The sequence below is a fragment of the Artibeus jamaicensis genome, unplaced genomic scaffold (assembly GCF_021234435.1).
Source record: "Artibeus jamaicensis isolate MK-2021 breed Jamaican fruit bat unplaced genomic scaffold, CSHL_Jam_final contig_851, whole genome shotgun sequence".
NCBI lineage: Eukaryota > Metazoa > Chordata > Mammalia > Chiroptera > Phyllostomidae > Artibeus > Artibeus jamaicensis.
Genome location: NW_026521986.1, coordinates 15,091,441 through 15,117,568, shown reverse-complemented (window position 1 = coordinate 15,117,568; position 26,128 = coordinate 15,091,441). Strand labels below are relative to the sequence as shown.

General features: G+C 51.1%; 1 protein-coding gene across 12 annotated transcripts in view; it reads right to left on the bottom strand.

Annotated features, from left to right (window-relative positions):
- ESRRB (estrogen related receptor beta) overlaps positions 1-26,128 on the bottom strand; it is a 172,645-nt gene that overhangs the window by 9,430 nt on the left and 137,087 nt on the right. For all 12 annotated transcript variants that reach the window (XM_053673351.1, XM_053673353.1, XM_053673350.1 and 9 more), the window contains 2 exons: positions 8,188-8,298; positions 7,572-7,733 (listed from right to left, as the gene is read on the bottom strand). In XM_053673351.1, coding sequence (XP_053529326.1) covers positions 7,572-7,733; positions 8,188-8,298 — 273 coding nt within the window. The remainder of the gene's footprint in view (positions 1-7,571; positions 7,734-8,187; positions 8,299-26,128) is intronic.

The window sequence follows — 26,128 nt, the reverse complement described above, 5'->3', positions numbered from 1 at the left end:
CTGGGGCTACAAAGTGGTCAGGAGACCCCAGGGTCAGGGGGCACTTTGTCACCGGGCAGCCTGTCCTCCCTGGGGTCAGACCCCTGCTGCCCGGGCCATTACTCTCCATTTAACGATGACCCAGCAGTCCTGCATTCTGTGAGCCGGGACTCACGGGACGCCCCCTCTCTTCGGGCAAGGAGGCCGACTCCAGGAGTGAAAGAAGGCTGGGTGTAGGGATGGCCTCAGAATCCTGACACTGTCTTGTCCAGTGCGTTCTAAAGGTGGCCGAGCTTGCATCCTGACTGCCCTTGTATGGGCTGTGGGCCGACCTTGGGAAAGCCGCACAGGTTCTTCAAACCTTAGCTTCCTCGTCTATGAAATGGCTGTGACCGTGGCCATCATTACAGTGGCTTCAGAGCATCGCTGTGAGGTCTAAAGGCACCAGTGGGGATAGAACATGCCACCCAGTTATGGAGCTTTTACTGTTATTGTTAGGGATGAGATGAGAGCCTACATCTGCAAAACGAGAGTGATATATTGGAGCTGCATTCTGTGCAAAGTCAATTAACATCTTGATAAACAGAAAGAGGGAGATAGGAAGAAAGGAGGGAGGGAGGGGGAGAGAGAGAGAAAACACTTTTCAAAGGGCTGGTCACTAAACACAGGTGGTGACTTCAGTGCTTGGTTCCAGCACTGACCGTGCCGGATATAGTGAAAGAAGGAGAAGTATCCGCAAAGCCATGTGCACCTTGTGTCACGGCAATGGAGATTCAGGGACTTCCTGAAATAAAGAAAAGCTGTTTTGCTTACGTAGGACCCGTCACTCATTGCCGACTGAGACTCTAACCCCACCAGGTGCAGCGGGCGGGGTGAGGACACAGATGAGGATGAGCGGAAGCACTGAGCGCTGATCCCTGCTTGCAGGGGCTGCTCAGCAAAGCCGAGCCAGACGGTGGTGGTGGTGGTGGTTGCAGTGGTCGCTACTATTACTGGCGTGGTTAGCATATTATTGGTACGGCTCTCTCCTCCCCTTTGGACTGGCCTACTGCTTTGGGCTTCCATGGAGACAGACTCTATCCCACCCTTGTCTACTGTCCTTTGTCTCTAAAAACCGCTGTCCCTCCCTGTCTTCCAACTGGTAGGTGAGGGTCCATCTGCAGGGCCCACTCCTGGGGCTGGAGCCCCCTTTCCTTGGCAGGGCACTCTTTCCCTGTTTGTCCAATCACTGCTGTCCCCAGGCCCGATTTGCACAGCCCGGGCCTTGGAGAGATACCTGGATGCTGGCATCTGGTGGGGACGGATGAAAGAGTTAGATCGATGACACGGACAACGGGGGTAAGCCTGGCTGATGCACCCTCTCAGGGGACAGGCCGGAGCTCAGAGGGCCAGGTGCACGCACGCTGTCCAGATCCCAGAATGGGGGACCGCGTGTGGCTGCCTGTGGTTGTGGGGAGAGCCAGGAGGTAATAAAAGATAGATAGAAATGGACAGCCAATTTCCCTTATCAGGCTTCTGAGCACGAGAAGCCTTGGGCGACATTAATTAACAGATACCAATCAGCCAGCCCATGAGGAGGGTCTGTGTGTGTGTGTGTGTAGGGGAGTGTGGGACAGCACCATGGGAGGGCGGCGGTCTGAGAGCAGCCGGAATGAGGGGAAAGATGGCGGGGGTGGATGGGGGAAATTAGTAGACAGTTGAATTGGAGTGGCAGAGAGGGGGGGTGAGGTAAGATCCAGGCTTCTGCAAACAGAGGAGAAAAGGCGCTGTGAGGCTAACCATGCAGGCGCAGTCCCTGGAAGAGGGTGAATAGTGTGCTTTGGCCCCTTCATTCATTCAACAACCATTTACTGAGCACCTACTCAGTGCCAGGCCCTTGGCAAGATACTGGGGACAGGTGGTGAGCTCAAACCAGAACAGGCCTGCCTTCGAGAGCTCACAGGCAAGAGGGAAAGGCACACCAGGCACCACGTGTCGCCGTGAAGTTACGACAGGAGGAAGGCGGAGCTCCGAGAGGGCACAGTGGGGGCGTGGCCAGAAGGAGAGTCCGGGGAGGCTTCACAGAGAAGGAGCCTCTGCGGCTGAGCTCCCTGCCCTCTTCCCGCCCCACTGCTGCCCCTGCTGCCGAGTCCCCACCCTGGTGCAAAGGAGGTGCCCCACAAACATTCAGGTCACAGAGGAGAGAACGGACAAATGCCACCGGGCCTTGACTCCTAGGTGATGAGAAAATGTGTCAAAAGAACTTGGTTAGTCCCCCCTTGTCCTTTAGATAAGACTGTGGATTTAGCTGCCTTTGGGTCAGAGACAGGCCTGCCCTTTGGGGGCAGGGGCAGGGCAAGCGGGGGGGGGGGAGAGGGGGGAGACCGCTGCTCGGAGAGCTTTGTACTACCACTAGGGGATATGCCCCTGAGGTCTGTGTCCAGGCCTCCCTGCCAGGCTGGTCTGAGTACCGGATCCAGCCCCTGCCTTCTCTCTTCCTCCTAGACCATCTTCCAGGGGAGCTGGAAATAGCTTTGAAAATCCAAATGCCCACTGCCAAGTACTGGACAGCGCTCATAGGCAGCTCCCATTGGAGCGAGGAGGCAGGAAATGTCTGACCTTTTCTACTGTTTGACACGAGAAGCACTAGGAGGAAAAATGAGAACTGAAAACCGTTACCTCTAGGAGGAAGAAGGGGGAGGGGATAGGGAGGGAGACGAGACTTCCATGTGTATATATTTTTGTCTGTTTTTGGCTTGTGAACCTGTCTGTGTTTAAGGTGTCCAAAGCTAAAATCAAATCAGGCCCAAAATGGAAGTTATGCTCCCTGGAATCTAGCAATTCCACAGCTGAGAGTTTCTCCTAGAGAGAAAAGTATGCTTACATACGAAAAGATAAATGGGCAAAGGTGTGTGCTGGATCCATTCGAAATGGCCCAAAGCAGGAAACAAACAAAATGTAAAGAACGCAATGCATGCCACTGTTCTACCAATGTGATTGTTATTAAATGAATGGCACAGTAGAGGCCTTTGGAAAGAATGAGGTGCAATGAGTGTGGATGCGGAAGATGCTCAGAGCACAGGGGCGGGGCAGGTGCGAAGCCACAGAGGCCAGAGCCCGCTGCCTGTTGGAGCCCCAGCCCTGCCCGCCACTGGCCGCCCAGCTCTCGGTGCCTCAGTTTCTTCACCAGTAAACGAGGAATAGGAACAGTACTGGCCTCATGGGGCCGTTTGAATTAGATGGGCTGAGGTGCGGAATTCTCAGAACACTGCTCCGCACGTGGTGAGTGCTACTGTTGGGTATAATTTATTGAAAGACGCAGGGTGTACAGCAGTGTCAGAGCGCAATCCCCGGAGGGGATGGGGACGCACACACGTGTGCACACCGTGGTGTGTGTGTCCAGGACACTCCCAGAAGGATGCACGAGCAACACGAGAGGTTTGGAACTCGTAACTTCTACCCTCTGCCACATCGGACGACTTTACTGGAAGCTCGAGTTCCTTCTCTTACTGAAACCAAACACAGGGGCTGAGCCATTCCTCCCTGCCCTTCACAAAGCACCTCCACTTGTTTTCTGTGCTGGGGTCTTCTCCTCCTCCATCAAGTAATTAGCAACTCTGGGACTGAGCAGGATGCCGGGACAGGCTGGGTGTGGCCCGTGCCCCCGGAGTGCAGCGCTGTCCCTGTCCCCGGGGCTGGCTGAGCCCCCATGGCGGCAGCCCCTCCGGGTGCTGCGGAAGCTGGCTGCCCCGGGCCTCTCTCCCCCGGTCCCCACCCTGAGCGCTGCTGCCCCCAGGAAGTTGCTTTACCTGCACCGACTGATCTAACACCATTCAAGCTCTTCCCCAGCTCCCCCTCCCCCAGCGATTTGACAGCACAAGCTCCTAGAGTTAAAAAAAAAAAAAAGAGCACATAATTTGTGGCAAGTGGAGTTCATAATCTGTTAATTTATTATCGTTTCTGTCGACCTGGAGGGCCATTAGCAGAGGTAATAAAGGGAGATGTAATTATAGGATCTGAGGCCACTCCAGACACAGCTGCTGTCACTCGGCAGCCCATAATTCATCGGCCGCTGGCATCCTCTCCCCTGTGTGAGCCAGCCAGCGGCTACCTGGGAGCGGGGCCGCTGAGGGCCCCTGCCTGCGTGGGGAGGCCTCTGGGGGTGCCCCACAGACGCCACGCACCTGTTGGCTGGAGCAGGCAGGGGCGCCGGCCACTCCCCGTGGGCCGGCAGGAGAAGGAGCCCCTGGCTGGGGCAGCCTGGAGGCCGCCTGGGCTGAGGATGACGGGCTGATGACATCTGGAGGCTGCAATTCAGTGGGAGGCACCCACTGTCTACCTAAGGCTGAGGGCTCCTGGTCTAAGCTCTCACTCGCCAGAAGCAAGAGGTGGATGATCTAAAGACCTGGGTTTGTTCTCTGGATGGCTCAACACTTGGGAAATCAACGACTGGGCGAGCGGGACTTCCGACGGACAGAAACGACAGAGTGGCTGTTATTCTGAGCAAACCCCGGTCAGTCCCAGTTCCCCACAGGGCTCACCCCATATGTTCAGCACTGTGGTAAAAGGGAGCAGAGAACAGGGAGTGAGTTTGTACTGAAATGGCCCTTCCTCTGGCTGAGTGGGCTGCTGGGTGCCCACACGAATACTCCAGCTTCTGTGTATGTGAAAGTGTGTTCACAGCGTCTGCCGCCCTTCTGGACTTCCCCCCATGGCCTCTGCCCTTCAACCCCGAAGGCCCAGCTCAGGTTCTGCGCTCTCCCCTGGCAGCCCATGGCATTGTGCCTGCCTTCAAACTGTCCCAGGGTTCCTCTCGCTGTGCGCTAAGTGTCTGTCTCATGGATGGGAGACAGGAGGGACATGGTGGGAAGAGCTGAAACAGTTATCACCTGTTGACTTGGGGTGATGGATACACACAGGTACGTTATACTCGCTGACCTACCTTTGTTCAAAATTTTCTATGACCAAGTTTTTTTTTTAAAATTATCCATCTTATTCCTAAATGGGATCCTTGGGAGAGAAATCAATCTAATTCTTTGTATCAGCCACAGGAGATCTTACATACAGTTAATGCTCAATAAATGCATGCAGAGGCAACTATGAAGCCCCCTCTGCCAGGCTCTAGACTGGAGGTTAGAGGATACTGAGGCCTGAGATATGGTTTCCTTTGCTGAAGGACAGAGGCCTGGGCTCCCTTCAAAGCTCTATTCCTGAGCAGTTATAAGGAGCCAGTCCTTCTGTCTGTCCAGGAACCAGGACAGACAGGAACCAGCCCAAGTCCCAGGGTGGGACCCAGACGTGCATCCTTCCTGCTCAGCCCGCTCTCTTCTTTCTAAGGGTTGGTGAGCAGGCCCGCAGGTGAGTTTCCCATCTAGTCTAAGATGGGATGGACTAAGTCAATTAGTTTAAATATATCAGGCCCTTGATGTGTCATCGCCCTTAACAGGAGGTTTACGGGCAGTGGCAGGAGACTCTATTAATTAATTTTACCTTAAACACTAGAAGGTCAGGCCCAAATAATTCAGCATGCACCTTTATGCAAAATAGGCAAATTAGTGTCTGAGGCAGACAAGTAAGCTTCTATGTTTACTTTATTTTTTAATAGAAAAGAATTTGGCTTGGGACAGAGAGAAATGGTGATGTGAAAGGAGGCATTTACCACTGTCAGTAACAGTGACAATGGTCACACAATCCCTGCCACAGGCGGGGCCTGGGCTAAGTGTGCCACCTCCTCCCTGAGCTCCGGCGAGGGGGCTCTATTCTGAGTGTCATTTCACAAGAGAGGACACTGAAGCTCAGAGAAATGAATGTCGTGCAATACGAGGAAGGGCAGCTGGGATCAGAACCCAGGGCTGCCCGAATCCAGGGCCTGTGTCCCCGGGAGCCATTCTGCTCTGCCCGGTGCCCTCTGGGTTGGAGCTGGGAAGTCAGGAAGGGACAGGGGATGGGTGGCAGGGGAGACAGTGCCTTCTGGGTCTACCCTATCCTCTTGGAGGTGTGGCAGGGGTGGGGTGGCAGAAGGGGAAAGCAGTGACCTGGGGAGACCACCAGGAGCCAGTCCTGAGCCATTGCTTGGATACGGTATCTGCCAACTCTGAAGGGAGTGTGTGATGAGGGGCGGGGCTCAGGGAGCTGTGCCTGATTTGGCCCTGGGTTAGTGGAGCAATCCAGGCTGAGGTGTCTTAAGCAGTGGCCTGACCCCACATCTGTGCTGAACCAGCAGAGGACAGATTCAAAAACTACTGAGTGTGTAATCCCAAGAGGCTGAGCTCCTTAGTAAGGGCTCTGCAGCCCAGAGCCTTGGGATCCCAGCCCTGTGTTGACGTCGTGCCTTGGGACCACCAGGAGTTCCCCAGTGTGGGAATTCTAGACACTCCACCAGCCAAGCCACTCGGACACCGCCCCTGACCATGTGGGCTCCCTCTACAAGCCTGTCGGCGGGAAGGCTCCTCCCTGTAAGCTGTGCACATGTCCTACCCGAGGGCTTTCTCCTCACCGTGGGTCTCAGCACTTGAGTCTAGGACACCTTCGCTATGTAACCACGTATGCTCTGCTCATCACTCAGAGCTCATGACAGACACACACACAAACCAGAAAATGATCTACAGACAAGAAGATGAAGTGCCCCATGCCACATAGCTAGTAAGAATCCAAGTCCACGGTCAATCACTGCCAGAGGATTACAGGATGTCTGCACCTCACTACGAGCCACGTTTGTTAGAACCTCACAGGAATAAACAGCAGAGACTTCAGAAAGGTCTCCGACAGTTATGCTATATAAAATATGTGGGTATCAGTGTCTACAAAAACAAAATAAAAAATTGGATCCCGCGGCATTTATCCAGGAGAAGATAAAAGAGAGTTGGGGGCCGCACGCAATGAAGAAAAGTCCTATCACCTGAACCACGTTCACTATGGCCATGTTCACTTTGGGTGCCAGAAGCCATCGTAAAACCACAGAATCCATGTAAGGAGACAGGCCTCCCCTAGAGATCAGGCACATGGCAACAGTGAGCACGCCGCAGATGCCAGCACATGCCTACTGCTCACGCGCATGCCCGCGTCTCATCCTCTCCGTGCGGCACGGCCCACCAGAAGTGGGTGGGCCGGCCCAGGGTCACACAGCCAGCAAGTTGCAGGCCCAGAACACAGCTAGCAGTCGTGAGTTGAATTCCAATCTGATTCCCAAGCCCTGTTCTGGACTGTTCCACTCCACCTGCCTCTAATAGGGAGGTAGAGGCCCTGATCCACCTTCTCTGCTGCTTTCCGGTGTATTTCCAATAAGATCCACGTGAAAAACTCTACTTCTTAGTCTTCACGAATTCAAAGAACATGCTGTTCGAATATCACCTATTGCGGATGCAGTCACAACCCCTTAGAATGACAACCAGTTCCGAAGGCCCCGGCGGTTGAGGAACATTACCGGACCTTCCGAACACCTGCTCACCTCCAACCCCACAAGGAGAGAAAAGGAAACCAGAGGGCGACGGGCTTGCCGAGATTTTACAGGGTCCCTGAGCCCCAGGGTCCCCTGTGTCAGAACCACAGCCGGCTGCGGGGATAGCGGCTGGGAGTCCCTGGCTACATTTTCTCCCTGGGCCTGTGCGACTCACCTGGGATGTGCTTGGCCCAGCCGATGATGACCACGAGCTCTCTGTCCGCCAGGTCACAGAGAGTGGCCAGGGACTTGATGTCGCCCTCAGGCATGCCGGCGGGAGGCATGGCGTACAGCTTGTCCGGCTCAGCCACCAGCAGGTAGGAGACGATCTTGGTCACTGCGAAGACCAAAGTGGGAAAGTAAATGCCTGGAAAGAGGGAGGGGCTGGGGCAGAGTCGGGGCACAGCCTGGGCTGGGTCAGGAAGCAAAGTCAGGTACAGAGGAACCCAGGAAGGTCGAACCTAACTGTCATCTCCCCTCCCTGGTGAATTCTCCCAAGAGGAACCTGCTTTGAGTGGGTGGCTAGAGGGGCGTGTTCCGGGTGCTGGGGCCCAGGCCCTCTTAGGACCATGCTTCATTTAGAACCACATACTGGGGTGTTCCACATGGAAAGATAGCATTCTGAAGTACCCAACCGCAATGCCAGGCACTGATGCCACCTCCCCAGGATCCACACTGTCCCAAAACCCAGCACTGGGAAGATGGCATTTCCCCAAGGGGTGCGAGCCGTTCCAGTACAGGTGCCGGCAACAGGGGCTCGCGACAGGGGCATGGACTGCCCTGGCACTCACATGGCTTTTTAGCAGGTGGGGAGATCTGTAAGCTCAGGTATGGGCTGTTCTCTGAGTCCAGCCGTCGCTTGTATTTCTGGCGGCCTCCACGCACTCGGTCAAGGCGCACACCTGTTGGGGAGAAAAGGGAGGAGGTCTCAGGAGTTGTTCAGCATCACCAGGGATATTAGCACTGACTTTGGGATTTCAGCACTGGCTGAGTCCTTCCCGGCCACACCCAGATCGCCTTTTACAGCTGCCCCGTGGCCAGCCTCAGGGCAGGTGGCTGGACATTCCTAAAACAAGTGTCTACAACAATGGCCCATCTCAGTTGCCCCGGGCCTGGTCCTGCCTCTCCGGATTCAGTGTCCTCCTGAAATCCATCCCAAGCAACCTTCAGCTTCCGAGTCTTTCTGTCTCTAAAAGGGAGGGGGTGACAGAAGCACACGCCCTCCTCGTGTTGGGGAAAGGAGACGTGTGATTTCATACTGCTGTGAATCCCCCAGGGAGGGCTGAGGCAGCTGGCCGAGAGAGGAAAGGATACCTGCCACCGGCACGTGCCTCAGAAGACCTACAACAAGGATTTCCGAACCTTTCACCAAAGAAGCACCTGGGTAGGCGCTCGTTACAAATGTCAGTTTCTGGATCCTACCCTCTGCGATTCTAGGATGCAGATCGAGAGTCGGCCTGCTACACAAGGTCCCCACAGGATGGGGATGCGGGGGGCTCTGGCCGCGTCTGGAAAACCAATGCCTAGAGGTATCGCAGCAGCAGGTGCAAAAGCAGTGTGGCCACCGCACACCGACACCCATTTCCAGGAGTGAGGCCCAGCCCTTGAGATCTGTGTTGTTACTGGGTCCCCACCACCTTCAAGCAACCGGGCCCACCCCCAGCTCCTGCGGTCTACACGGGCGTTGTACCATCTGACACCCCCACCAGCAGGCAGAGTGGACAGGACCTGGGCTGGGCTCCTCATCCACGGCACGCCAGCTCCTGCTGGCCACCGACCTGTGTGGCCTGCCCAGAAGAGATGGCTGCAACCCGCCAAATCAGCTCCGCAGTGGAAACTAACCCAGAAAACGGGATGGCCCTCCTTCCCCTGCCCTGGAAAGGGCCTTGCCTAAAACACAGGAAAGGTCAGGAGCCGGCGTCCTGACAGGAAGACAGCTCAGTGACCTCCTCGGTCTCTGCCCTGACCAGCTAACTTCAAGCCCCAGTCCTTTCCCCAAAGGCCACACTTCACGTTTCCTAGTCAGTGGATGACCTCAGGGCCCCGTCTTCCCCAGCACCTCCTCCTGCTGGGCCTAGTTTGTTCCCCGATCCCGGCAGGCAGGCCTGGCAAGGCCTATCAGCCCCGGCCTCCCTTGGAGAGAGGAGAGAGGAAGGCAGGAACAGTGTAACGGGAGGAGGATTTAGACCCCGTTCGTGCCAGGGGTGATTTTCTGGCTGCTTCTCAGTTAGGATGTACAGCTCCTCAATTCAAGTCCAGGATAGGAAGTTCCCTGGCACCAGAGAACAACTGAAAGTAAAACTGCTGTTTAGGGAATGGGCAGGATGGCTCTTCAAATGCTAATGGCCCTAAAGAAACTTCCAGGGGGAGGTGCCCATCCACGTGCTTCCAGGTGAGGGCTCTGCCCACTGCCTCCTCCAGGAGGGCAAGGAGGAAGCTCTGAGCACACCACGCCCAGCAGACTGCCCAGGGGACTTGTCTTTTGGGGAGCCAGTCACTGCTCAGCATTTTCATCTGCAGCCTCCTTTCCCACCCTGCTTCCTAATTAAAGGGAACTCTCCTGTTGTGGGTCATCCTGCTGGAGGGCCCGGCCCACCCTGTACTATGGGTATCAAAGTGTCCAGGTCCTCCTTCTCTCCACCCTCTGGAGATGGAGGCACGGACTGGTGACAGAGGCAGAGCCAAGTGGCTTTGAATCTGGATCAAATGGCATGAAAACAGAGGGAGGGTGGATATGGGTGAGGCCAGCAGTGGCGGCCTCAGGAGCAGGGGAGTGGGCAGCCCTGGGTCAGACTCTCCTGGTTCCTGTATCTCCCGCACCTGGCCAGTCTGGACCTCCCCCAGTCTCCTCTGGCTTCTGAGGGTGGTCCCGGGCCTCCTGATAGGCTTCCAATGAACTCCCCTCTTGCTTCAAGGGTCAGAGTGGATTGCAAGTGACCACCTCTGTAGTGGTTCTCCAGGAGCAGACCCTGAGACAAGGACGTGAGGCAGGAAGTTGATTTTGGGGGGGGGTCATCTCAGGAAGACAGGCTGTGATGAGTGTGCTCCAGAATAGGCTACTGCTGGGCAACTGGGGACCCTAGGACAGTGCAGAACAGGCCTCAGCTACCCTGATGCAGATGAGGGCCTTTGGGCATTTGACCACCTCTCCCACAGTCACTGGCACTTCCTAGGTCCTGGCTGAGCTGGTTTGTGGGCAAGAGAAAGCCCAGGCAGAGCTGCAGTCACAAGGTGGCAGGCCGGCAGGTCAGCACGCCATAGGGATCTGAGTAGATGTGGGTGGGGCACCCAGGGCTGCCTTCCTTCCTTGGACCAAGCGTGTCCAAGGCCAGCAGCATCAGCATCATCCAGGAGCTTGTTAGAAATGCAAAAATCTCAGGCCTGGCCCCCAAGGAATCAGAGTCAGCACTTTAAGAAGGTGACACACATGCACTCGAGAGTTGGAGAAGTGCTGCCCTCCAGCATCCTAGCAGATGTGGCTGTCAATCAACTCCCATCACTCCCTGGGACCTCGAAGGGGACAGCTGACTCCTATCTGGCACAAACTCTAAACACACGAACTGGTACAACTTTGGCTCACATTTGCCCCTCGCCCCTCCCAGCCCTTCAGAAGGTCACAAGGAGCAAGTACACAAAGGCAGGCAGCATGAGTCCTCCCTTGAGGGTTTCTGGGGAGAGGTTCTGTTTGGCAGAGTTTTCCTGCCCCCATCCTGTGACACAGCCACAAAGCAGCTCCCACGGCCCCCACGTCCAAGGGAAGCCAACTGTCCACCAAGCTCTGCTTCCCCATGGAGAGCTGGTGAGGCCAAGGGTGAAAATGCCAAGCTTCACTCATGAGGGACGTGAGGACCCCATTTCTGGAGCACCTACTACACGCTAGGGTCTGCCAGTGGAGTCCAAGGGGAGGCCCTGCCCCACCTCACCAACTTTCCTAGAGGAGCCGACTCATGAGCTCTCCCCTCCCACCCAGCCTGCCTGGCCCAGGCAGCCGTCAACAAGAGTGGAAACCGCTCAACAAAAAGTAAAAAGAGGCACTTATCCCTTAGCCAGACAAGGCGATGGGCAGTTGCCACATCTTGTTGCTGCCTCCATCTGGAATGTTCTCTGTCCTAATACAAGACCTTGCCCTTAGTGGGTGTTCAAGAAAGTCTGGATGCATTTGGCAATGGGTGTGTCTCCTTCCTCCCCCCACACCAGCCGGGTTCCCCTTCCAGGGCTCGGAACTAAGCGCCCCTCACACTCCGTCCTACTCCGGGGTCTGCCCCGGCACCTGATATGCAGTGGATACTCAAGAAATTGTACCTATTTTTATCATCATCATCACCATTTTTCTTCCCCAGCACTGTGTACATCTCTCTGGAAAATCACATGAATAATGATCATGTGAACAGCCCAATTTACAAAGGACTTTCTCTATGTATTGCCCTATTTAATCCACAGCATGTAAAGCAGGTGATATAATCCCTGTTTTATCTCTATTATCCCTATTTTTTTCAGAGAGAATTAGTAATTTGCCCCATGAAAGAGCCAGCATCCACGCTCTTTGCTGTCCGGGGTCTGACCTCCCAGGGCACACAGCAAGCGTAAACTCAGCTCTAAATGTCCTCCCCGAGATCGTTACGGCACAGTGGTCAATGGCTCCAGTCAATAAATGGATCGATTACCAGAATATTTTGTTTAAAAAAACAAACTGCGGGCTTTGATTATGTGCAAACTGACACCTGGTGTGAGATGTGCTTGCTCCCCTTGCTTTCTGTCTGCTTCTCCCTCCGTAGGAGCTGGAACGGCCCTTGGTGGGGCAAGGGATCCAGTGACCCAGGGCCCAGGCCCGTCTCCGCCCCCAAGGGGTTTTGCAGCCTCGGTTTCACCATCAGGTACAGGGGAGAGGGCAAGGGTAACCCCGACCCTGCTCACTGTACATGCCTTTCGTGACAATCAGATGACATGATAATGGGAAAACACTCTGCAAATTGGAAAGTGGCTCCCGCAGGCCAGGTGAGGCTGCCGCTCCTGTCCCTCTGCGCTTCGTCCCTCACCCAGCACTTCACATGCCACCCCCACTTGTGTCTCTATTCATATCTGATCTTCTGTTCACGGGCTCTTAGAGGACAGAGCTCAGGCTGGCTCCATTTGCTGAGCCCCCCTCACCTGGCCATACACTGTCCCACGGGCAGGATCATCTCAGGTTGAGGGGTCCTGTAGCAGAAACATGTGCTTCCCAACCCAGGGACCACCCCCATTCTCCTGCACTGAGGTTGGGGCAGATGGGCCCTCACCGATGGGAAGTGACTGTATCCCTCCCGCCCATACTATCCCCAAAGGCAACTCAAGGCCTGAATGTCTGAAGGCCCAGTTCAAGTATTATCTCTGAGAAGCCATTCCAGACTTGGCTGGCAGAATAGCTTCTTGGGCTCCTTTCGCTCATCCGCCGTTAGAGTGACTACGGTCGAGATAACAGCTCTTCACAATACCCCGAATCACATCTCCCTGGCTGACGGTGGCAACCTCCCGGGCAAGGGTTTTCATTCGTGTTGTAGCCCAAGCAAGTGTCTGAGTAGAATGATGCGCCACGGACTTAGGAAACAGGAATCTCAGATTCTGGTCTTTTTTCTGGTTTCCATTTGTCCCTCCAGCCTCCAGAAACTCGCTCCCTCAAGGCAGCCTATTCCTCGTGAAATTTCCTCCTCTATTGAGCTAAATTCTGTCTCCAAATCACTTCCTATCCTTCACCCCATCTGTGAAGACTATATCCTTCCACAAGACAACCTTTTATGGACTTGAACTTTCTTGGGCACCCTCCTTGCATGGCCAAGCACCCTTATTTTCTATATTTGTAGAGTGTTTTCATGCCAATCACCTCCCTGCTTTCTAAGCATTTGTCTTTACTGATGTGATCTGCTTGCAACTGAGAAGGGCCAGCCCAAGGGCAGAGACGGTGGACAGAAGTCTGAATCCCTCTGCTCTCTGCCCAACTCAGACATTGCTCAACTGTGTTCATGCTTATTATCAGTCTATGTGTTTTTATTTTTTCTCCAGTCTGCTGCTCATAATTTTAGTGAATAAGCTCCTCCCCAACTGGTTTCTCATCCTGAGAGCAAGATGTTGGATTGTAAATCTTTTAGAAGTCGATCACCAAATTCTAACTGTTGGGTCTGGTAGACATTGGCTGTCTCTCCAGTTTTCATTCCATGCCTTCTCCTCCACACTAACAGAACAAGGATTTTGTTAGTGGAGACAAGGTATCCTAGCAAATCCTAACAATCCTGCTCCCCACTTTCCCTGATAACCAGAGCTGATCATATGACCTGGTTCTTGCCAACAAGATGTAAGGGGAAGTCCACGGTGGAGGTTTCTGGGGATGGTTTTGCTTTTCTGATAAAGAGACAAATATGGTGATGTGGCTGTTTTTGCCTTTCTCCTACCCTGACCTGGAAGGTAAAGCTGAGAGCCGTGGCAACCACCGTACAACCATGAGGCAGCCTTATGAGGGCAGCAAAAAACACCTGAGGATCAAGCCTGAGCCTCCGATGCTATGTCTGGGCAATGGCAGCAATTGCCCATCTCCGGACTTCTTCTGAAGGGGAATCCATCTCGTTTATCAGTGCTTAAGCCACCAGCATCCAGCTCTCCAACTGCGGCAGAGAGCCATTTTCACGGATACAACGGGCAATTACTTTTAAGTTAGGAGGCTCATGTCTTACAAATACCAAATTGAAAGGAAAGGGGGGGACTTGAACTTGTTCATATTCTCAAATGAGCAAAATATCTGAAAAGAAGACTTGCGTGGAGCATGCCAAAGTACTAATTAATTTACAATTACTGCCAGGGATTACTGGATTGTATTATCATCTCATTGATACCTTCTGAGTTTAAACAAACATTAATAATACCTATCTGTAGACTTCCACCAAGATAGAGGCATAGGTGGAGACACCATGCTTCCTCACACAACAAAGTTTAGAGACAACTAAATAATAGCAACAGAAAACACAGCCAGAACACAGAAAATTGAACTTTTCGGAAGTCTGATAACAACAAATTCTTCAGCCTGACCGGTAAGAGGGGCAAAACCAGCAGCTGGCAGAGCGGGGTAGCACAGGAAAACTCGGTCAGATGGACTCAGGCACGCGGAATCCAGGCGCAGGGTTGGACCTGGTGGGCAACTCAGCAAGCGACTGCAGGGAAACAGCGAGGGAGCAGGGCTACGGGTTGACTGTGGTCGCTCCTTCGTGTGTGGATAGACAAGCGAGGGAGTGGGCGATTGGACGAGAGCCAGCAGCCCCAGCAGCAAGCAGCAGCGGAGGGCGCCGCCATTTCCCCGCTCTGACCCCGCCTCCACATACAGCGTCATAACTCAGCGACCTAAGTGGCCCTGGCCTGGTGAACCACCTAAGGCTCTGCTCCTCACCCAGCTGCAAAAAACAGCAGAGGGGGCTGCCATTTCCCCGCTCTGACCACGCCCCCACATACAGCGTCACAACCCAGCGACCTGGGAGTCCAAGGCTCCGCTCCTCATACTTTACGGGCGCAAACAGACCAAAAATGGCTCAAGAAGATCTAAAAGCCCCAGAGCCTATAAATCTAAGCGATGAAGAAATAGCAAAACTCTCAGATGCACAGTTTAAAACACTGGTGATCAGGATCCTCACAGAACTGGTTGATTATAGCCACAAATTAGACAAACATATAAAGGCGAAACTAATTGAAATGAATTGGAATTTCACAGGAAACCAATAGCAATGAAAAGGAAACTGGGACTCAAATCAATGGAGTGGACCAGAAGAAAGCAAATAATGGCCAAACAGAAAAGAGTGAAGAAGCAAGAATTCAAAAAAATGAGGAGAGTCTTAGGAACCTCCAGGACATCTTTAAACACTCCAACATCCGAATTATAGGGGTACCAGAAGGGGGAAAGGCACAGCCACCAGTGGAAAACTTATTTGAACAAATAATAAAGGAGAATTTCCCCAATCTGGCAAAGGTAATAGACTTCCAGGAAATCCAGGAAGCTCAGAGAAGCCCAAAGAAGTTGGACCCAAGAAGAAACACACCAAGGCACATCATAATTACATTAGCCAAGATTAAAATGAAGGAGAGAATCCTAGAAGCAGCAAGAGCTAAGGGGACAGTCACCTACAAAGGAGTCCCCATCAGACTGTCAGCGGATTTCTCAAAAGAGACCTTACAGGCAAGAAGGGGCTGGAAAGAGGTATTCCAAGTCATGAAATCCAAAGACCTACAATCAAGATTGCTCTATCCAGCAAAACTTTCATTTAGAATGGAAGGACAGATAAAGTGCTTCTCAGATAAGATCAAATTCAAGGGGTTCATCATCACCAAGCCCTTATTATATGAAATATTAAAGGGACTTATCTAAGAAAAATAAGTTTAAAAAAAAACATGAACAGTGAAAGGACAGCAAACTCACAGTTATTAACAACCACACCTAAAACAAAAGCAAACTAAAAGGACAGCTAGATCAGGAGTGGAAACATAGAAATGAAGATCTCAAGGAGGGTTAGCAACAGGGGAGTGGGAGGAGGAGAAGGGGGGAGAAAGTACAGAAAATAAGTAGCATAGACAGTAGATAGAAAATAGATGGGGGGCAAGAATAGTATGGGAAATATAGAATCTAAAGAACTTGAGACATGTGGTCATAAACTAAAGGGGGGGTAATGGTGGGGTAGGATGGAGGGGAATGGGGGGGGGATAGAACAACTGTAACAGCATAATCAATAAAAAAAATAAATTAAAAAAATAATAATACCCATCTGTAAAGTGTACCTGATCTCCAAATGCTGAAATACACATATCCTTTGTTGTAACCACAGTTCCACATGGTTTAATCTCCTGGCATGTGCAGGCCAAAACTGAAGCATTCATAAAAGTGTTCCATGAACACAACAAAGAATGACAATCACTAGATCCATGCCCCTGTGCAGACCAGTCCTTTACTTGAGCCCAAGACCAGATAAGGAGTTGTCCCCCTTCTTGGCAACAGGACAGCCCCCCTAAGTCTTGTAGATACAAGTATAAGCACATGCTCACATCTACTGACCAGTGGCTACCAGGGGCTGGCCTCTGCTCTGAGCGCTGTATGGGCATCATTTCACTTAGGGACTGCAACAGCCCTGTGAGGGAGCTTCCATTATTATCCTTCTTTACATATGGAGAAAGTGGGGCTAAGAGAGGCTGAGGCACACACCAGGGCTGCACAGGCAGGGGTGGAGTCTGACTCCAGGCTCTCAACCACACTGGCAGTCTGCACCTCTCAACACACCGGGAGTCTTCATGTTGAAGACAAGCAGCGGAGAGACCCTGAGTCAGGACCACAACCCCCACCTCCCGGGGCACCCTTCACTAGAATTCAGTCTGAGTGAGGCCCCCAGAGATGCCCCTGATGGCACATGGAAGCCAGCGTGGCCTCAGCTAAGAGCCACCTCCTCCCTGCTGGTGGCTGACCCTGCCCAGAGGCCATTTGCCAACCACACGTGTATAATCTACAGAGGACCCTGCTGTGGCCTGAACACAGGCAGAGCCAGTGACAGCTCCCTGTGAGCAGCTGTCCGTGCTGGTGGATGGGCTGTGCCTCCTTTGCTCTGCCAGTTCCACACTCTACTCTTGTCTGCCCTGTTCTGTCACCTGGGGTCCCTTGTCCTCCAGCTGCCAACTAGGTGTGCTTCCTTGAGGCACCACAGAGGATGAGGGAGGAGGGAACTTGGGGTATTTATTCCCAACTCCCACCATTTCCCTCCCTTCCTGTTGGGCCACAGTGTGGCCGAGACTTTGACCTCTAAATGCAGCCACAGTTCTCACATCTGTTCCTGCCCAGACCTGACCAAGAGAGCAGGGAGCTGGGATGAGCTCGGTCACCCTCGCAAAGAACAGGGGGAAAGGCAGGAGAACAGAGGGAGTATCACGTCCATGCTGAGATGCTCCGTCATCATACCTGGATGCGAACGCCCAGCAGCCTGACTGTGGCTTCCTATGCTAACCTGGGGACTGTGCTTATTTTGGGAGCAGCAACTGTGTGGAGGCCCAGAGGTGTCCGCACCTCTAAGGCAGAAGAACAAAGCACTAGGTCCGGGGTCTACCCCTTACTACGCCCTCACTTCTCTGTGCCTCAATTTCTGCACCTGTAAAATGGGGATAATGATAGTACTTACCCTATAGGATTGTTGTGAGGATTAAATGAGTTAATGCACGTAAGACACTTAACATAGTATGGATGGCACATCCATACCATTTCCTTAAGTGCTAAGGAAATGTTAGCACATATTATTAACATTAAAAATACTTCACCCTTGATACTGTTCTATAACCTGATTGATAGTCAAGTCAACAGTTTGCTGTGATATTGTCCTAGAGTTTAACAAGATGTTACCATTGGGAGAAACTGGGGAAAAGGCACATGAAATCTCTCTGTATGTGTTTGTACAGCTTCATGTAAATCTACAATAAAAAGGTTAATTAAAACTTTTTAACCACTAAGCTGTTATATGGACTCAGTGGTTCCTCAAAAAGCTAAACCAAATTATCACGTGACCTAGCAATTCCCCTTCTGGGTGTCAGCCCCAAACAACTGAAACCAGGAGCTCAAACAGATACTTCATTGCAGCATGATCCACACTGTCCAAAAGGTGAGGCAGCCCACCTGTCTATCGACAAACAAACGGATAAACAAAATGTGGTACTTAACATGCAGTGGAATATTACTCACTCGTTAAAAAGGAATCTAGTTCTGATACATGGATGGCTTCGGAAACATTATACTAAGTGAAATAAGCCAGACACAAAAGGAGAGACGTATGATCTCACTTATAAGAAATATAGAGAATGGGCAGAAAGTAGACTTCCGGCTGCCAGGGTTTGGAGGAAAAGGAGAATGGGGAGCTACTGTTTTTTGGGTTTTTTAATTTTTCATTTTCTTAGATTTTTAATTTATCTTTAGAAGGGAAGGGAAGGAAAGAGAGAGAGAAAGAGAATATCAATGTGTGGTTGCTTCCTGTGCGTCCCCTGCTGGAAACTGGCCTGCAACAGGCCTGTGTCCTGACTGGGAATCAAACCGCAATCGTATGGTTTGCAGGCCCACACTCAATCCACTGAGCTATACCAGCCAGCTGGGGTGCTACTGTTTAATGAGCAGAGCTTCAGCTTAGGTCGATGAAAACGTTTGGGAAGTAGATGGTGGTGAGAGTCACAAAACATTATGGATGTGCTTAATGTCACTAAATTGTACACTTAAAATGGGTTTTAAAATGGGAATTGTGTCCTATATATTTTGCCACAATTAAAAAACATTAAAATATACTCTACCTAAAGCCACTGATTTGTACACTTTAAATGGGTGGATTTTGTCTCAATAAAGCTGTTAAAACATTTTTTTAAACATTCTATCTTGCTTGGGTTGGGATAATTAAACAATATAAGCGTGTGAAACAGACCAAAGTGCTTGGTACACAGTAGGCACTTAATAGTAATTTCTTTCCTTTCACCTGCCTACGAAAGGTGATGGGGGTCTGGCTTGAACGGCGGCCTTTTTTCCTGGGAAGAGAGAGAGTGCAGCCTCCCTGGTTACAACTGCCACGTGTCAGACGGGTTCAACAAAACCCTCAGGAAACTGAGGGTCAGAGAGGGTGAACCCGGGAGGTCGGCACAGAACTCCCCCGCAGGCACCCTCCTCAACTGCCCACAGGGCAGAGGGGCCGCCTCGCCCCAACCCGAGGACCGGGCTCTCCCCCGATGCAGTAATGAGGCCCCCATGCCCTCCACCCGTCTCCCCACTGGGCTGCAGACCCCGTGCCCCATCCCGCTTAGGGCTCGGGAGAAAGTTGCAGGCCCCCTGTGGGGCGGAAGCTCCTTGGGAGGAGGGGCGGAGCTCCCCACACCTCTCTGCACCCTACACCCCTTCTGCTGACCCCTCCAACAAGCTGCGGGAACCTCAGAGCAACCAGAGCGGGCGGCTGCCACGTCCTGGACCAGATGTCCACTTGCAGACTCGATAGGGTCGGGCTTCTGACTTTTTTCTTAACGGAAGTAAAAGAATTCCGATTCTCCCCCACCCCACCCCCACCGTCTCGGTTTCCCTGCCTAAGCTGGAGGAGAGCCCAGTCTTTTGGAAGTAAAAATAGCCGAGTGAGCAGGGGCGGCGGCAACAGGGGGCAGTTTAAATTTCTTTCATTTTACCCAGGCGCTAAAAATAACCTGCGGGAGCTCTGAAGTGCGCGGCCCTGCCACTGGCCAGGAGCCCCGCCGGTCGCTTCCCCCGACACGGCTCTCCTCCCGGAGAGGCTCGGACAGACCTCTGAGCCCGTGTCCTCATCCTGCTGCCTCTGCAGAGCGGCCGTCCACGACAAAGAGCAGGGTCTCTCTCCTGACATTGCATAGTTTTCACGGTCAACGCCCTTCCTTCCCCTTCCCCAGAGATCTCACTCCCCTCCCTCAAAGTCAACATGCTTGGCATTTTAATGAAGCAGATTCCCGAAAAGGCATTGCTTCCCAGTTTACAAAGTGATTCCGTATCTCCTTTTATCTGCACAGCAGCGATCAGGGAGGTAGACTATGTGATTACTATTTTCCCCTGTGGAAATCGAGGTCAGGTGATCGCTCAAGGTCACACAGCCCGGAAATGTCAGGGGGATCTGAACCTTGACCTCCCAGTCCCATCTCCCTTGCCCTGAACCTGAGAGCACCGTCCTGTAGAATCATAGAACGCCCCGGAAAGCCTTGGAGCTAACAGGCGTGGAGGACTTCCCCTGGGTCAGCGCTCCAGGGTGACATCCAGGAATGGCTAAGTTTTCAAAGCCCCACTAATGGTTCTGGTTATCTGCCCGGTCTGGGGAGCACAGAGCCAAACTTTTTTTTTTTTTTTTTTTTTAATATTTTATCTGACCCGTGTTCTTCCCAGGGGTCTTGGCAGTTGACTCTTTGCCTCTGTCTTCTACCAAACAATAGCTGACCTGTCTCCGGGGAGAGGAGAAAACCACCCGAGTGTGGTATGGGTACTCTAGGCTCCTGAGGGCCCAGAGGCCGTGGGTCACGTGGGCATGCTGATGGGCACCCCTGCAAATGTGGGACTACCCTCAGCCACCTGCCCTGTGGGGATTTCTGGGTGACAGGTGAGCTCACCTGGCGACCTCAGAAAGGACAGTTATTTGGGGCTGCCTCTTACGCCTGTGCGGGGCCTCGCGCCCAACTAACTCCATGAAGGCTGAGAGTGGAGAAACACACGTGCCGCCTACTGTTCGGGGCTCATGCCGGCTGCTCCAGGCTGGGTGAAATGGCACTGAGGGACGAGCCCCTGGCCCACTGCCTGTTCGAGAAGTGTCCATCTCGTGCTGCTCTCTCCTGGGGACCCTTCTCACCCAGGGCACCTTATCCCCAGGGACATTTTGGCAAGCCTGTGCTATGGCTGCATTCCCAGTGCCGAGAAGTCCCCCAAACTACACACCCTCTGAGCAAAAATTATTTCAGCCAAGCCTCTCCTTTGCTTCCCTTCCTTTTCCCCCTTTTGAGGAAGGACTGTGTGCTTTGCTACTGGCCAAGGCAACAACATTGAGTTGAAAGAGGCTTCTTAGAAGGAGCTCTTGCATAACCCAGGAGATTAGATTCCACCCAGCTTTGTTATTTACTAACTGTGTGGCCCTGGGCAAATCACTTAAACTCAGATGCACTAGATCAGACTGGGCAGCACCGCCACTGACCTCAGTTTTCTAGCCTGTGGCAGACATTGCTAATCAATCACAGCACTCTTGCCTACTGATCCCAGACACTGCCTAAGAAGCTTTTCAATCTAGCATTCTAGGCAGCCACTCCCCACCCTAGAGCTGACAGACCAACTTCATGGCACTTTGACATCCTGGAGTCTGGAACATTCCTCAGGTCCTTTCTACCTCTAAAAGTCTGATCCTGCAACCACAGGTCTCAATCCGGGTTCAGGAAACTCTTAGGTAGGCTTCAGGGGTTTTGTGAAGCTCCTAAATTGTCAGCAAAATTTTATGTGTCAGTACTTGAATGTGTTTTATGATAGAGTTTCACTGGATTTTCGATAGATTGTAAGTTCCTAAATCAAGAACAATTGTGTAAGAAAGAGGCTGTCAGAGTGATCAAGTACACAAACAAGCAAAAGAATAAATAAGATCATTTCAGACTGGGAGCAATTCAGAGATAGTATACAACGAGATACAATACAAAGTAACGAAGTGGGAAGAAAGGCCTTTCTGACCCGTGCTCTTCCCAGGAGGGGTCTTGCCAGTTGACTCTTTGCCTCAGTCTTCTACCAAACAATTGCTGACCTGTCTCCGGGGAGAGGAGAAAACCACCCGAGTGTGGTGGGTACTCTAGGCTCTCGAGATGACACGTGAGTTGAGTCTGGAGGATGAGGAGCCAGCCATGGGGAGAACATTCCATGCAGAGTAAACAGAAGAGCCTAAGATCTGTCGTTCTTGAGAATCAAAAGGAAGCTGGTGAGGCTGCAACAGAGTGAGTAGGAGTGAGGGACAGGAAAGGAACGGTGCAAAATGATACTAAAGAGGTGGGGAGGGGCTAGATTATGCAGGGTATTGAAGGCCAGGGAAAAGTAGTTTTTATTCTAGGTGCGGTAGAATGTCCCTGGATAATGTAAAGCAAAGCAACAGAATCATATTAGTGTTTTCAAAGACCACCCTGCTTCTGTGGGAGTTAGACTAATAGGACCAACAGTAAAATCAGAAGTCCAGTTTGGGAATTGTTGCTTCCCAGGACCAGGTTCATGGCCATAGAAATGAAGATAAGTAGGCAGATCTGAAAGAGATTTTGGGCATCCACTCAGAAGGAGTCCAGGATGGCTTCCAGGTTTTTCCTGAGCAATGGTCATAAAGGTGTGCCATTCCAGAAATGGGGAAGCCCAAGAGTGCTGGAGGGAGGGGTAGGAAAAACCTAGAGTTCTCTATATGTGTTGAATCTGTGATGCCTTGTCAGGGACCCAAGTGGAGATGCAATTAAGATTCAGGAGTCTTAAGTGCAGGGAAGGAGTTGGGACTGGAGGTCTAAGATTGAGGGTCATCTGGTATCTGGTCTTGGATCTAGAAGGGATCACCTGCAGGGTGTAGAAGAGTGCCTGGTTCCACATGCAGAACAACATCAAAACAGGGTAAGAGGAAAGAGCAGGAGTTTGCGAAGAAGACCAAAAAGCACGGTTAGAGAGGTAAAGCAAGCAGGGTGTCAGAGAGGCAAAGGGAAAAGGGGTGCAAGGGGAGCCGGTGAACTGTATGGAATATTGCCCAGAGGCTGAGGAAGTGGAAGCCAGAGAAGCTCCGGGTTTGGCAAACAGGGGCTGTGGAGGGCAGGGGCAGGGTGTGAGGCCAACTCAAAACTCAGCCCCAGCAGGATCAGAGACCGGAACGGATAAGGCAGATGAAGGAAACATGTCTAGAGCAGCAGGTTAGAAAAAGATTTTTCTAGTGACATAAAAGTCCAAGCCATAAAGAAAAAGATGGATGAATTCAATTCATTAAAATCACTAACTTCTCTTATCAAAGGGCTCCATAAAAAGAAGGAAGTGACAAATGAGATTTTTATAAGACCAACCACTGGAAAATGACTAACAAAATGACCAGAATATATCAAGATTTCTATAACCAATGATCAAAAACAAACAAAAAAAAAAAAGAACCCTGGAAAAGTAGGGAAACACTCAGAAAAGCACCTCACAGGAAAGGAATCTCAAGTGGCTAATAAATATGTAAAATGGGCTTTTCTCATAGCTGAGAATACATATCAAAGCAGTAGGAAGACACCACTTACACACACAAGCAAGAATTTTAAAGTGGTGAGGATGTGGAGCAAGCAGAACATTTGAACACAGGTGGTAAATCAATGCAACCAGATCAAAATTAGTTTCACATCACCCCTTAAAGCTCAAGATGTTCGTCTCCGGCACCTGTATGGCCAGGCCTGCGACTCTGAGATACCTACAACAGGAAACATGCACAGAACTATCCGTAATTAGCAAGAACCCAGAAGCCCTAACGTCCGTCAGCAGTAGAAAGGCTAAATAAACTCCACTAAACTCCTACAACGATACTGTACAGGAGGAGTTTGCTGACTACAGACCATGAGCCAAACCCAGCCCCCTGCCTGTTTTAAAAGAACACATCCCTATTCATTTTTTTTACATGTTGTTTGTGGCTGCTTTCACATCATCAGAGCTAAGTAGTTAAGACATAGACTGTTTGGCCTGCAAAGCCTAAAATATTTACTATCTGGTTAATTTCATAATCCAGAAATGAAAATAAATGAATAATAGCACCATGCAACAAGAATCACTTATCTCAGAAATATTGGCTAAAATATCAAGATGCAGAAGAACATGTATAGTATATTTCATTTAAAACTAAAAAGTAGAACACTGTGAAGGTGGACTTCCGCCAAGATGGAGGCATAGGTGGATGTGCCGTGCCTTCTCACACAACCAAGATTAGAGAAAACTAAATGTTAGCAACAGAAAACACAGCCAGAACATGGAAAATTGAACTTTTCGGAAGTCCGTTAACAAATTCTTCAGCCTGACCGGTAAGGGGCGAAACCAGCGGCTGGCAGAGCAGGGTTGCACAGGAAAACTCAGTCGGACGGACTCAGGCCCGCGGAATCCAGGCACAGGGTCAGACCTAGCGAGCGACCCAGCGAGCAACCAGGCGAGCGACCGAGGGGGAGACAGCCGGGCCCGGGGCTGCGTGTTGACTGAGGTCGCACATTTGTGCGAGGGTGGACAGGCGAGGGAGTGGGCAGTTGGACCGGGCCGGCAGGTCCCCACGGCAAGCGGCAAGCGGCAGTGGAGGGCGCCGCCATTTCCCTGCTCTGACCCTACCTCCACATACAGCGTCATAACCCAGCGACTCTGAGTGGCCCGGCCCAGGTGAACCACCTAAGGCACTAATCCTCACCCAGCTGTGAGAAGCGGCAGAGGGGGTCGCCATTTCCCCGCTCTGGCCACGCCCCCACATACAGCGTCACAACCCAGCGACCTGGGAATCCAAGGCGCCGCTTCTCTCACTTAAAGGGCCCTAACAGACCAAGAATGGCGCAGGAGGATCTCAGAGCCCCAGAGCCAATAAATCTAAGCGATGAAGAAATAGCAAAACTCACAGACGCACAGTTTAAAACATTGGTGATCAGGATCCTCACAGAACTGGTTGATTATACCGACAAATTAGACAAATATATGAAGGCGAAACTAATTGAAATGAATGGAATTGCACAGGACACCAATAGCAATGAAAAGGAAACTGGGACTCAAATCAATGGAGTGGACCAGAAGAAAACAAATAATGGCCAAACAGAAAAGAGTCAAGAAGCAAGAATTCAAAGAAATGAGGAGAGTCTTAGGAACCTCCAGGACATCTTTAAACGCTCCAACATCCGAATTATAGGGGTACCAGAAGGGGGAAAGGCACAGCCACCAGTGGAAAACTTATTTGAACAAATAATAAAGGAGAATTTCCCCAATCTGGTAAAGGAAATAGACTTCCAGGAAATCCAGGAAGCTCAGAGAGTCCCAAAGAAGTTGGACCCAAGAAGAAACACACCAAGGCACATTGTAATTACATTAGCCAAGATTAAAATGAAGGAGAGAATCCTAGAAGCAGCAAGAGCTAAGGGGACAGTCACCTACAAAGGAGTCCCCATCAGACTGTCAGCGGATTTCTCAAAAGAGACCTTACAGGCAAGAAGGGGCTGGAAAGAGGTATTCCAAGTCATGAAATCTAAAGACCTACAACCAAGATTGCTCTATCCAGCAAAACTTTCATTTAAAATGGAAGGACAGATAAGGTGCTTCTCAGATAAGATAAAATTCAAGGAGCTCGTCATCACCAAGCCCTTATTATATGAAATGTTAAAGGGACTTATCTAAGAAAAAGAAGTTAAAGAAACATGAACAGTGAAAGGACAACAAACTCACAGTTATTAACAACCACACCTAAAACGAAAGCAAACTAAAAGGACAGCTAGATCAGGAGTGGAAACATAGAAATGAAGATCTCAAGGAGGGTTAGCAACAGGGGAGTGGGAGGAGGAGAAGGGGGGAGAAGGTACAGAAAATAAGTAGCATAGACAGTAGATAGAAAATAGATGGGGGGGCAAGAATAGCATGGGAAATATAGAATCTAAAGGACCTGAGACACATGGTCATAAACTAAAGGGGGGGTGATGGTGGGGATGGGGGGTAGGGTGGAGGGGAATAAAGGGGGAATAGAACAACTGTAACAGCATAATCAATAAAAAAAAAACTTGTAAAATAAATAAATAAAAAAATAAAACTAAAAAGTAATCATTAGAGATACCAACATTAACACTATAAAGAAAGTCAAGGGAAAATAATACAAAATCAGGATAATAGTTACCTTTGAGGGTAATGAAAATGAGGAAAAACAGAGAGGGAACCTCGAAAATAAGGATAATTCTTTTTCTTACTCTGAATGGAAGGTATGTGCATTCTTCATACTTTACATATATTTTTGGCAAATAACAATGCTTATCCTCTAAAATATGTTATTCCCTTTTCCATGTCAAGAATTTTTACTGGGCACATGGTATTCTAGCCAATGACTACAATCCCCAGAATTCCTTGCAGAGCTGTATGACCCTGTGACCAGTTTCCATCAGTGGATTGTGAATGAAAGGGCCGTGTACCACTTCTGGGTCTTGCCCTTCAAATGATCTGGAATAGGCTTTCCTTCCTCTGAGTCTGGAGAG